At 38.7% G+C, this 13,979-nt stretch overlaps 1 protein-coding gene across 1 annotated transcript in view; it reads left to right on the top strand.

Moving 5' to 3' along the window:
- LOC103472661 (TGF-beta receptor type-2-like) overlaps positions 1-13,691 on the top strand; it is a 32,666-nt gene extending 18,975 nt beyond the window's left edge. The window contains exons 5-7 of the mRNA XM_081612417.1: positions 1,439-1,580; positions 10,299-10,423; positions 11,471-13,691. Of these exons, the coding sequence (XP_081468543.1) occupies positions 1,439-1,580; positions 10,299-10,423; positions 11,471-11,650 (447 nt within the window). The 3' untranslated portion in view covers positions 11,651-13,691. The remainder of the gene's footprint in view (positions 1-1,438; positions 1,581-10,298; positions 10,424-11,470) is intronic.
- Positions 13,692-13,979: the final 288 nt, after the last annotated feature.

Below are 13,979 nucleotides of genomic sequence, written 5' to 3' on the forward strand. Positions count from 1 at the left end.
ATCAATTAATGGCTTATTAGACTAAAATATGTTCAAATTGATTAAATAGTAACGTTCGCTTAGACCTTATTCCATTGTTGAAGTTTGGTCATCATCCAGAAAAGGGCTCTGATGGTCACTGCTAAGTGGAGCTGGTTAGTTAGAAATAAAGATGGCGGGGTCATACCAGCGGAGGAAAGAGCTGCAGACTTTCAGAAAATGGGCAAGATAATCTGTCATCATGGCAATTATTAGTTATAAACTCCACACATTTTGTGTTTATGGAAGAACTGACTGGAAGAAAGACAAAGGTAGTAGAAACAATCCATTTCTTCCTCAGTTAACATGAGGAAGAAAATGTTCTGGTCTGATGAAAACATAGTTAAAGTTAAACTTTTTCATATACAGGAAAATACAGTGTGTTGTAGAAAATTAAACTCAACTCTGATTAAGCCATTGTCACAGTGAAACATAGTGAAAGCAGTATCATGCTGTGGGGGGCTTTTTCTTTAGAACTGATGGATAGATGAACTTTGCAAAATAGACAATAGAATTGGAAGTGTGTGTCCAAATAAGACCTTATTAAAAGGTATTTTTAATTAAAAAGCATTTTTAATAAGATCAAAAGTTGGTAAAACTAGATATTAGACTGAGTTTGAATTATTTTGCTAAGACCAATGCACAATAAAACGAGTCTACAGGTCTGCAGAACTAATAGGGAATTACCCATAAAGCTTGCAGATGTAATTGCAGTATTAATTATTTACTAAATGTGTCTGGAAACCAAAACACATTACGCATTTCAGATCTATATTTGTAAAGAATATAAAAAAGCATGTATTATTCCAATAAAACACTAAGTTTTTCTTGGTAATGTAATAAAATGTCCTAAAAGTTCAATGGAAATAAATGTTTTGTTTGGCGCCAAGGTAGTTTAGGGAAAGAAAATCAACGTTCCGTATCTTAATGAGCGGCCTCAGGCTGTTTTTTTCCTACCACAAGGATTTGAGCGTAATGGACTCAATTTTCTGATGCAACAGCTCACTCTGTTTTTAAAATGACTCATCTTGAATAGGCCTCATCATAGGCAGCACAGCACGGCTAATGCGTTTTAATGCATGTGAAGGATTCTCTTTTCCGAGCTGATAATAAGGTTATTAAAGAGAAGCGTCGCATTGATGAGCTCAGGGACACATTTACTTTCTAATTACTCTTCACATCCATCATGTTTTGATTCAAATAAACTTTGTTGTGACAAATGCACGGGCACGGCGTGACCGCGTGTCACCCAACTACTGCAACTGCGGATGAAAGTTTGCTCCCTCCATGAGACGGTCGTGTAGAGGGTGTTTTTTTTTTTTTAGAAAGTCGTGTAAGTCTGTGTGCTTGTCTCATTTTTATTTATTTATTTATTTATTTATTTATTTATTTATTTATTTATTTATTTATTTTTTCTCAGGTGGGCACGGCCAGGTACATGGCTCCCGAGGTGCTGGAGTCCAGAATCAATCTGGAAAACATCGAGTCTTTCAAACAGGCAGACGTTTACTCCATGGCTCTGGTGCTGTGGGAGATCATCTCCAGATGCAGCGCGATCGGAGGTAAGATGGCAGGAAATACAGGAACTCTCAGACACCCTTAGGAGATATTGCACTGCAAGTAAATTCAGGCATTAAAGTTTGATTATTTCTTCTTAAAGGTACTTTGTTTTGCAGCTGAAGGCAAGATTTTTGGGTTTTCAGGTGTTTTTGACCTTGTGTTTTGGTGTTTTGGTCCTTTCATGCAGTTAGGGATACTCCAGGTGTTTAGGATTTGTGTAAAGGAGCAAAGTAAACCATCAACACTGTATGAAATGGGGCTTGAAAAAAGAGCAGATGCTTGGTAATAACTCATGAAGCTTTTTAAACTTGCAGTGTAAAACCACCCAGGTTCCTGCGCCTCTTTGGTACCGAGTACTTGTCTCCTAAAGAGATATTTGATATGCACTGAAAATTATTAGTGAAAAAAATCAAGTAAGTTGAGGTTTAATTTTTTTTAAATGTGGAAAAAATAAACATTTTAACCTAAAACCATTTTAACCATGTTTGTTGGTTGCTTCATTCGTTTTTGTTTTTGTTTTATTTGATCCAAACCAGCAATCCCACTTGAAATGATTAAAATATCTCCTGATTTTACCCAAGTATCTGCTCTCATTAGTTGAGAATCTTCAACTGAGCTGATAGTTTAAGCTTTATGTGAATTATGTATTGCTCATTTGATGTTTGCATGCTTAGTTGAGTACTAGAAAGATTGCGTGAGATGTAGCAGTCGGGTCTGGCTTGCCAATCTGCTCCATGTTATCACACAGGAAATCATAAGGATAAACGGACTAACTTATTCATTTTGTCTGGACAGTGAACAGAAGTTCTGGATTTGGAATTGGGACTCACTCACTGGTTCTGTCTCACTCACAGATACTTCCTGTAAATATGTATTTCTCAGGAAGCTTTCCCACATTTTCCAAACGACGGAAGAAATAAATAATATTTTTAGAGCAGACAAGCATATAGGAAAACGTTTTACTTCCTCTTTGCCAAAGTTGAAATAGATTTTTGTTCCTGGTCGCATTTAATCATGTGAAGATGGAAACTATGCAAGCGTCTGTCAAAATAGAAAAGCAATGCTTCGCGTCACAGAACTCGTTGTTGGAAGTATAAATACGGAAGTAGAATCGTACAAAACGGAGGGGAGCACGGACGTAAATAGGAACGTTTTCAAGAGCAATATTTGTTTTCGTGGCTCTATGATTGCTGCACCATGCAGACACATTAACACAGTTCCCTAAAAAATAATATTCTTTAAATCATATTCTTTGTTGTTATCACAATAGCGTCACAAAAAAATTCTAAGTCCATATCGCTGCTGGAGTTGGACTGTATCACTATCTGTTAATATTAAGACACTTTAACACATTAAATTTTAAAGTAACATGAAAAATTCCCTTTGAGACGATTGCATGAAAGTCCTAAAATTACACAAATAGGAGAAATAATCTGTCTAACCTCATATTCAGCACAAATACTTCTCGAAGGCTACAGATATGCATGCATATACACATAAATCAAAACCATTTTAGAGAACTACATTTATCATTTGAGCTTGGTGAAAAAGAGACATCTGTTTGTTTGCTAAGGCAGTTTTTTTTCTGACTCATGAATCATTCACGCATTAAAAGTCTCGTACACTCGATGAAAGAACCAGTGTCTTGACTCACATGATAGACAGCTTAGCAAAGAACCAATTAAATACAAGATATTTAGATACTATTTGCCTGCAGCCTGTCACAAAGACACTCATTTATTTAACTATATCCATAAAACACCAAATATAGTATAGTTTGTCAGTAAATATGTTTGTCGTTATCTGAAATTTGATGATGTCCGTTTTATCCATAGTTTTTAGTCGTCAGATTTGTTGTTTTGTTCCCACAATCAGGAGGAACTAGATAGTATATGAGATAATAGAACTATTGAATATTACCAATTGGTTATGAAAAAACTCGGGTGAATTAAAACCTTTTCTTTTCAGTGTTGTTATTATATAAGGATTGTATTTTTTTAAGCATTGCGTCTTTCTGCCAGAAAATGATTCACATAGCGTGGAAATCAAAGGACCCTTTAAATATATATCCATTGTGGTTAATATATTCTGCAGTGGGTGAACAGAGATCCAACCAAAAGGCTCAGTGCATCACAGAAAGGTCAGCAGTTCATCCTCAGAAAATAAAAATCCTATAAAAGGACTGCATGTTCGTGTTGAATCGGTGCCAGAAGGGCCAGCATTTAAGAGAGATCCAAATTTAGCCCCAGACCCGTTTGGCCTGTGGAAACTTTTAAATTGTTTTGGAAATTAAATTCTCTGTCACATCTTTGATATTAATATAGCAGAACAGTAGAAGAAATTTTGTAGTGGAAGTAGTGAACAGCAACATTTCCTGATTCGTGAAGATAATTTCCGCAGTTTTTGCACGTTATTTTTTGTCCTTGATTTTTTTCAGAATTTGTCACATTGCAAAAAAAAAACATTGTACTGATGTTTTATTTCAGACTAAACCAATGTTCAGCCTCTCTATACATACTTAGTAGTACCACCTATTTTTACAATTAAAGTTTTTAGAGTATTTCTATACCAGTTTTCTTTCCAGTAACATCCTGCATCCATCTTCCCATCAACATTCCAGCTTCTCTGTTTTACTATTCCCAGGATGTGAAGTCCTGTTGGCAGCGGGACCTCTTATGCTTTCTTTGCACAATGGCTTTCTTCCTGCTACTCTTTCATAAAACTAGATCTGTGAAGGCCACCGTTGTTGTCATAAGCAGGTTCTCACCTGACCCGTGGATCTCTGCTGCTCCTCCACTTCCCTTGTGTCAGTTTAGGTTGACCTTCATGTCTTCTGCCATTAAAAATATTTAGATTAAACAGTTCTCTTTGCGATGTTCAAGCTTTTGAATATTGTTTTGTAACCCAGCTATTCCTAAAAGGGTTTTCACAATTTTCCCTTCGAGCTCTCTGGAGTGTTTCTTGGTTATCCCTTGGGTTCCTTGGCATTCATGAGGCTTTTTGTTCACTAATGTTCTCTAATTAACCTCCGAGTCCTTCACAGAACAGCTGGATTTACAGTAAAAGACAGTTATTATTTTTTCCCCCAAACTAAAAGCAGAAGTGAAACTGTTGTGTCACGGTTACGTGACCCCAATAGATACAATCTAGGTGTGCCTACAAATAATCTAGTAATTTATGCACACTGCATTTTTTCACAGTGACAGGTTTTTGTTTCCAGTTGAGACATTGCTAAGCATTACAAAAAACAGTACAAGCACTTCATGATGAAATTCCCTTTGGAGTCTTTGGAAATTTCCTCTTAAGTTCCGCTGAAAGATAAAAGTTGACCTGTAGAGAATGGCAGTGTGATATCTTTATGCAGTCGGAGTGCAGCGTTCGGCTCCCCTTTGTGTTCATTACAAGATGTCGACAAAAACTCCATCAACGACCCCATTAGTCATGACGGGAGCCAAGCCTGAACGCGTTGACCAGGCGATCTGTCTTGCAGTGGAGGTGTCAGGGATCAGCCCTCTGCCGCCCTAATGTGCCGTAACTTGTGTGTGTGTCAAGCAAGGTCAGAATGTGTGCAAATCCTAGAAATGAGTGATTATCGGCAGTTCAAGCATTGTGCGGGAGTTCATGTCCATGCTCGACCGTTTGTTTTCACTTCCCTCCAAAGTCTCAGCGGTCCCGTTTCGGTTCTGCCGCCGCTCCCGTCTCCATTGTGTCAGAGCAGAGATGGAGAGCCGCCTTTCGGCATGAGCGCTCCTGCTTTGGTGCTTTCCTGTCCCCCCCCCCCATAACCCCTCTCCGTGGGGGGATCTCCTTGAAGTGCATCAATGCTGTTGCGCTAACCAACAGTGTGCGACCCATGTGACCCAAACCCCCTCTTCCTTTCCAGCTGTAAGACTATGTGAGCCCTGTGGGTGCATTTGAAAAGAAAATAGCCCATTTCCTGTTTTAGCGAAAACTATTCCAAGGCAAACTGTTTTTAGTGTGAGGTTTGAAACAGTTTGGAAATTTGGATCTATCCTTTCTTTAATGTCTTTTGACAGTGGGCCAGGCAGAGAATAATGACAGAGGTTAAAGGCTAAACTTATCGCAGGGTTCCTACGCTGTCTGGGAAAGTCTGGAATTTGATTTCAGTGTTTTTCAGATCTGACTACGTATGGAAAAAAAAATAAAAGAAAGGAAACATATTTGGTTTTTTACAGTTTTCCCTGTCCGGTATCTAAATGTTGTGTTTTTTTGTCCTACCCTGTGTCCCTCTGTCCTTCACGCTCTTTCTTCTTTACTTTCCTGTGTTCATCGTTCCTTTCTTTGTGCGTAGCACAATATTTTCCTTCTTTCTTTAGTCTATCTTTAATCTTTCAATCTTACTTTATTTCTTTTATTCTCATCCACGAAATGTTTGCCATAAATATTAAGGTAAAATTTCATAATTTATGAAAGTTGATTCTGGAAAAAGCTCATATCTTTACATACTGTATACTACAAAGTAAAAACCCTGTATACTCTTCTGTATTCTCTGAGTCCGACTATGTTTATCTTCATCCTGAACAACTATATCAGTTACAGAACCAAATAACGCAATAAATGCAATCCTTCAATCCTGAAGGTTTCACCTTCTTTTGCATACCGTCCTGCTTTTTCCTCATCTGAGGCAGGCAGCTGTTAATCATTTTGCAACGCGACATTAATCACAGCCCAATTACTTCCCTAATTCAGCCACAAGCAGACGGGGAGGGAGGACGGCCAGTGTGGTGGACTTTCTAGACGGGGGAAGCGCAGGAGTTCCCGTCCCACCTACGGACTAAAGATAGAAGCAGCCGGGGCAGTTTATGTGTTTTTCCTGTCTTCTGTATCTCTGTTCCCATTTCTCCAGAGCTGGCAGCTCTCTGGGACAGACAGCAGGGTGAATCTGATTAGGACTAAAATCCAAGAAAACATCCTTGTGCTTATAGATAAAGTCTTTGTACAAACAATGGATGGGCAACGCGATATTGCTTGTCATATATCGTTATCACAATGAGTGAACCTGTGATAATAATGTGATAATGTTCATCCCCTGGAGTCCATTTGATGAGCAAATTTTGTTTCCACATTCATGGTGTGTTTCCAAAAAGAGCACAACAAGTTACCTGTGGCATCAAAATAAAAAAATAAAAAATAACTTAGTTGGCCTGTGAGAAAGACTCAAATTTAAGCTTTTCTCAGGCAGTAAATTCACCTTTATCTAATAACTGCCAGGAGGAACGGGTGAGCGAAATGACCTTGAAATCGTTGAAAAAGAAACGAAAGTTTAGGAGCAAAAACTGAACATTTTCAGACACGTAAATATTATCTAAGTTAACTTATTTTTAGTAGCACAAAAAACACAGTTATCTCACAATGAAGTTTGAAGTGTTTCAACATAATTTGCTTGTATAAAAGTAGCAAAGATCAAACATTTCCTCATTTAAAACAAGCATTAAAACAGTTAAGCCCTCTCCAGATCGTGATAAATACACAACCGCAAACCAACCGATTACAAATAATTTAGTTGTTTGACGTCACACACGCTGATTCATCAATATCAGTGACCTTGTGTCCTCAAACAGCACGCGACGTGACTACAGATCCAAAGAGTCGTGACTTACGACTCACAACGTTAACCTGAACTTCGTATAAGATGTGCTGGGGATTCCCCAGCTGGACGTCCTCAAGCCACAGCGTCTATGTCACGCTCTTCTTCTAGGTTTTTCTAAACTATATTTAGATTTTTTTTTTAAACAAACTCGGTGGTTGTCTACCATCCTCAAGATGTTTGAAACAGCTGCAGCTTGCTCAGATCAGGCGAACTCTTCGTAGCGGTGATTATCTCATAAACATGGGGTGCAGCAGCGTTGGCGGGTCGAATCAGGACCTTATGGGTTGGAAAGGAGTTCCAGATTATATAGTTTAAATCCTCCCAGTTCTTTCTTTAAAAAAGGAGAGATATAGCCATGTGTGTTTAAAATAAATTGTATGAAATAAACTGTAAACCAGCCAGTCACTTGTGCAGAAATATTCCCTTATAAGTTTGCAATTTTAATAAATAAAATTGCGATTGCAATCTTTATAAGTGTGTTAAAATGGACAAAGCGCTGCTAGACTGCATTGAGATCAAATATATTGAAATTAGACAAAATCAACTTAAAAGTAGCTTTTCAACCAGAGCAGGAGCTTGTTTTAAGTTAGTAATTCCTTAATGTTGATTAAAAAGTTCAACTTCCACTGGCAGAGTGAAATAACATGCCAATATTAAGAGGTTATTTACTTTGCAGTGATAGTTTGAGTCTCAATAAAGGATAGTGGGAGGTTGAAAATGTGCTAACAGTACCAGAACTGGCTCCAGTTTAACCAGCAGTTAGTCGGGTTCTGCAAATGTCCTTCTGCCTCTGTGAGTAAAACACTGACGGCTATCAACGACGCCACAGAATCCCTGTTGCTGAAAGTCTTCGCTGTTCCTTTAAGAGAAAGCTAACTCTGAATGCATGCTGTGCTGTTAGCCGTTTTATTTTTGTGTGGTTTTACGGCTACCTGGAAGTCTTTTCACAGCAGCTTCGATGCCATATGCTGTATTTATTCCTGAATCAGAAGTGCATGAGCATTAAATTGATATATGCAGAGCGTAATGAAAAGGAGCTGCATGCTTTCATGCCCCACCTCTTGTTTTTCTAAATTGTCCCAAGTGCCGAGTGAATCATCCATGACTCAACTCACTTGGGAGAAAATTGGAGCAAGAATACATCTAAACTAACACAAACTGAACAAGACATATCGCAGATTCTTTGAGACTCGGTGACGCTCTTTCTTTTGTCTTTGATGCCCTCTGCTTGCGTCCGGTACCCTAATCTGAGACAAGGAGAACCAGCCCAGAACCAGCCAGTCAGACATCAGACATGGCTTTCCTGTCCTTTTATCTTCTACGACTTTAAAGTCGGGGAAGCTCAACACAACGCCAAGAAAAGGAAAAAGTTGGATTCGACGCTTAGATCTTTTATATCTCTGTTTCTTCGAATCTCTCCACTGTATAATTTACCCGGTCCAGATTTAGGGCTTGAAATGACTACGACGGCGTTCCTCAGCGGGGTGGGGCCAAGAAGGGGGATAATAGTGGAGTGAGGCGGGTTGTGGAGCTGCAGACGTAGAAATGCTTTCATTCCCCAGAGGGAGAGGCTGGCCCAGTCTGGAGAGTGGGCGGAGAGGTTAGAGGCAGCTGTTTTCCAGATGTCAGAGCTGTGAGATGTGTGCGACCGTAGCGGCCGATGGTGTTGTACATACATGTGTGTGAGCAGAGAGATTGGGTGTTGGCGATAAAAACTGCCCAACTGCACAATCTGCAAATGTTACGGGAAAAAACAAAAAATCCCCACCAAGTTTGGTTTCACTGAAGTGGCGTTATTGTCTTGATTGGGGTTAGAGCCTTTATAAGTTATAGTTAATGGTAGGTTATGTCTGTGCCATATGCTCAAATGTAAGCTTCTCTAATATGTCATAAACATTTATGCAACTGCATCGCATGACTTTCGCTGCGCAAAACAAGTGTCAGTGCCTCCACAGCCTAGTAAAAGTCAGACGGTGGATTAGTCAGGTCTCCGAAAACAAAGTTATCTCCAAGTTCGTGCAAGAAGTCTGGCTGCGACTGTGTTCTTGGGACTTTTCAGACTGGATGTGAACTTGCAGAATAACAGAAAAGCAGACAGTAGTCAGGAGGGGAGCATTAATCAGGGAGAAAGAGAAAGCGGGGAGTTTTGGGGAAAGGCAGCCAGGTTGGCAGTATAGATACAAAACGCAGAGTTTCTCATATGGAGTCCCAGACAGTTTGCACAGACATTTCTGACAAATGCTTCAGGGAAGGAAAAGAAAAAAGACCTGAAGATGGGAAAATATGTGCCAGCCTTGTAAAGCAGAACAGGTGTCTGAATTTTGAGGAAATTCTCAAGTGTACCATCTTGTGTTTTCAGTTGCATTTTTGAGTCCAGATTTTGAATCGATTTTGTTTTCTGCTTTCCTTTAATGACGGTCAGAAAGCCCACTATCTTTAGACGAAACCAAACATAACAGTATTGTGTGGAAGTAACCTGAAGGAGAACTTCAGGTTAAGTTACTGTAAAGGTACCAGAAGCCATTGTTTGCACATCTGTGAGCTTTGTAGATTCTCTGAAGTTTGTTTCTTTCACACGGAAGCAAAATGATCATTTCATTTTAATTAGTTTGATTTGTTTAATAATGTTTATTCTGGATTGTAGTTAATTGTAGTTCTACTGTGATTGTTGTATCAATCACTTAATCACATGGTGAATTAAAAGGAGCTCAATAACCTCTATTCTGATTAATATGACTTTGTTTACAGAGACATCATAATCCATTTTATTCATAATTTTGGTTGTGTCTGCTTTTTATTTTTGTTTTATTTATTGTTTTCACTTGTTGTGTTTGACTTAGGATGTTTAAAATATCTTCCTGTTCCAGTGTTAAGAGTTCTTTTACAAACTCAAAGTTTGTTGGTGTTTAAGAAGGTGAACTTGCATTATTATGCCATTATCTATATTAGTTTATTACAATAATTACTGGGACAATTTATCTTCCAGAAATGTATTGAGTTATAGCAACCTACAAAAGAATCGTATGTTGTATCTGCCAGTTAAATGTGTCCAAATTTAAAATGTTGATGCTACCTTTTTGGTTCATGTTTTGTGTGATCCTTCATGCAGAGGTGAAGGAGTACAAGCCCCCCTTTGGGAACCTGAGGGAGCACCCATGTGTGGAGAGCATGAAGGACAGCGTCCTCCGAGACAGAGGAAGACCCGAGATCCCCAACAGCTGGACGAGCCACGCAGTAAGAGCCGCCACTCTGTCCTTTCCGTATGGCGATGTTTGAACAGCTGCGTGCTTCTCTTTGACGTATCTTCAAATACAGAAGCAGCGCCTTGCAAAAGTGTTCATACCTCTCAACGTTTTGTCACGTTACACCTCAAACCTCTGTGTCTTTTTTTTTGGGGGGGGGTGGAGGGATTTTATGTTTTGGACCAACACATCACATACAACCAGTTGCCTTCAGATGTCACATAATTAGTAAAGTGAGCCACTTGTGTGTGATTTAACTTCAGTCTTCAGTATAAATGCAGCTGTTCCATGAAGTCGTTTTAAAAAGAGTTTGGTTTCTGGAGTCGCAAGAAAGATTTTTTTTTCTTTCTCCGGTTATGGAAAAGCTTATAAATCATCCTCAGCAAGTACTTCTAATAAAAAGTGGATTAAAAGCAGATTTTTTTAAAAATCAATGCTCCTTTCATGTTATTGTATTGTAAGGTGTAATTTCCTCTTTTTAATTCTTAATTTTCCAAAGTGCGCATTGCTTTAAAAATCTCAGTCTCTCAACTTTTTAGTTATTTATGGCAAATGGATTATATAGCACTCCAATCATTTTGACCACTCAAAACGCTTTACGCTAGAGTCGCACTCACACAATCGCATACGCAGATCGGTAGGGAGGTCGGGGTTAAGTGCCTTACCAGGGGCACGTCAACATGTGACGGGAGGAATCTGAGATCGAACCTACAAAACTTTCCAATCACAAGACTGTTATTGTTGATACTGATGGTTTTTCTATTTCTTTTACAATTCAAACCTTTTTAATAAATGGTGGCAACCCCTCAAACTTTTTTCTAACAGTAGAGAGAATTGATTTCTCTCAGATTTAATTTCTCCAATAAAAGTAAAGCTAAACCTTCTGAGTTACCTAAAGTAAGGATCCATCTCTGACAAATGACAGCATATTTTCTCCATCGTTAGTAGAAGTAGATAGGAATGTCCGGACAGTTTGTTGATCGGTCTGGAATACAAATCGTCTCTGTGACTGACCGTCTGACTGGGGTCCCCCTTGCAGGGCATCCAGATGGTGTGCGGCTCTATAGAGGAGTGCTGGGACCACGACCCGGAGGCCCGCCTCACCGCGCACTGCATCGCCGAGCGCTTCGACGACGTAGAGTACCTGGACAAGCTGTCGGACTGCTCCGACTCGGAGGAGAAGATGCTGGAGGAAATCATTGTGGTGGACGAGAAGTAACCTCTCAGCAGAAGCGCTGCCCCCAGCAGGGTGAACTGAGGCATTACAACCAAACGGCTTAGAAAGGACGGACTTTCAGGTGGGACGGAGTTGTTCAGTCCACCTGATGTGTGACAGAGGAGACAAACTGGAAGATGACAGTGATTTTCCATTTTTATATTTTACCAGATAAATCAAATCAGGAACAAAACACGGGAGATCAAACTATGCATCAGTTTTAACCAAGTACTATTTGCACTTTATGAATAAGAATTTATACAGTATATATGCACACCAAAGTGGAGAGCGGTTTCAGCTTCACAGAAAACGTTTCAGGTATAGAAAATAAACGGAGCTGCACACAGAAGGGAGCTATGTAAATTACAGAGGAATTTAATACACTAATATACAGCTTATTTTGTATTCAAGTGCCTGTATTGTTTTTGTTTTTTAATGTTTTATGTCTGGCTTTGGATGAATGTCTTGACCAAAAATGCCAGGTGGATTTCTGTGTATAAAAAAAAAGAAAAGATCATCTATGCAGAGATGTAATGTGCAAGGTTAGTTATTATTATATCTGCAAGGACTATAAGCTGTTTGACATACAGCCTGGAAGAGGAGCAGAGGAGGACGCAACTCTGTGCAAAACTCCTGACTCACTCTCATCTCCTTCTCTTCATAACCTGCTTTCAACCAAACCTTTTTGAGAAGGTTGTTAGCTTCTCATTCCACGTTGATTTAATTTCACTCTGTTAAGTGAATCCAGTGGAGAGCGGGCTTTTCGTTCAGCTGCAGATATGAGGCATCAAACTCACAATGTAGGAATGTTGCATCGTTTATGCTTATTTTATGCAGCAAGAAGTGTCAAAGTTCACGTCTGTGAAAGCACAGCAAAGTATTTCTGCATCAGAGTGACGTTGGCTAAAAGGAGCATTTAGCCAAAACATGGAGGCAAAGCGAGACTTTATAAGTATATGAGGAAACTGGACAAGTAAAACTAATGAACTACGAGGATCTCTGGCTGGTTAAAATGTGTAAAAGCTTCAAAGTGAGCTTACTTGTCTTACGGCTCTTTGCTGCAGGAAGTTCTGCTTTAACGCCCATGTATTCACCCCTAAAGTCTGGATTCACACGTTGAAGTGGGTGTGTGTAACATCCACACACCCTCTGAGGCCACCGTAGTCTGATTTAAATCTGATTCAAATATGCAAATTGTATTGAAAACAATTCTATATTAATATGAGATTGAGATAAATGTTCCTTCAACACAGCTGAATCCAATGAATGGCTTGTTAGCGAGCCTCTGCAGAACTCTGTGCAATACTGAGGAAGTGCTGGAGTTGGAGACCCCACAATATAAGGTTGGATTTTTCTAAAATAATAATAATAATAAAAAAACTCTCTCCCATGTGCTTTACACATCTTTACTAGTGGGGCCAAAAACGAGGAGCATTAAATCTACAGCAGATTATCAGTTTACGAAAGAGAATCTCCTTTTAAATGGGAAGCTCTGAGAAAAGCCGTCATCCTATGTTTTACCAAAGAAAATATCAAAGAAATGCATCTTTGTTTATGAATATAGTGTTTGCTTTAAAAAAAGGAAAAACAACATTCCTAAATGTTTCTCATCTAAAAATATAAATTCTTAGAATAAAAATAGGACACAATATGAAGGAACTTGTCATCGATGTCCTGAGGAAAAACCTTTGGATAAAAAGAGACGTGTTGGAATAAGAGTGGTTCAGGAGTTTTCACACAACTATATTCATGTTTGTATTTGTGTGTTTGTTCTTCAGAGGACTTTGATGTCAGATTATTAGGTCTGTTTATTCAGACCAGAAAGAATAAGGAAAGCAATATAATATGTTATGGATCCTGGTCTGGAGGAGAATCCCTCTTTTCCATATTTTATGTAAGCTGAATATGTAAGGTGTTTTGGGCTAATGTGCCTTTTTTTCATACAGAAAAGCAATGTCTCAGCAAATCTCCAAAAATATTTTGTATCAAACTTTTGTATAAAAGTGTAAAGTCAATATTAAAAAAATTTTCTATTGTGTTTTAATATTATTTCCAATGTTTAAACATTTCTGAGCTGCACTTCATTCTGTTTCAAGTTATTGTAACACGTCTTTTTTTTTTTTTGGTTTTTATTTTATTATTTCCGTTACTACAGCTTTGAACTAATTGTTTTGATTTTATTCCCATTTATCTTCCTATTTAAAGCTTTCATCTCCAGCATATAAAACGGATTGTGTAAGTGGGCGGCTGATGTCCAAAAATGGTAATTCCTAAATTTGTATCAAAATTAGGATTTTGATGCTTCATGCATCAAAATCCTAATTTTGATACA

This window comes from Poecilia reticulata, chromosome 11, assembly GCF_904066995.2.
Source record: "Poecilia reticulata chromosome 11, P_reticulata-male-v2, whole genome shotgun sequence".
Taxonomy (NCBI): Eukaryota; Metazoa; Chordata; class Actinopteri; order Cyprinodontiformes; family Poeciliidae; genus Poecilia; species Poecilia reticulata.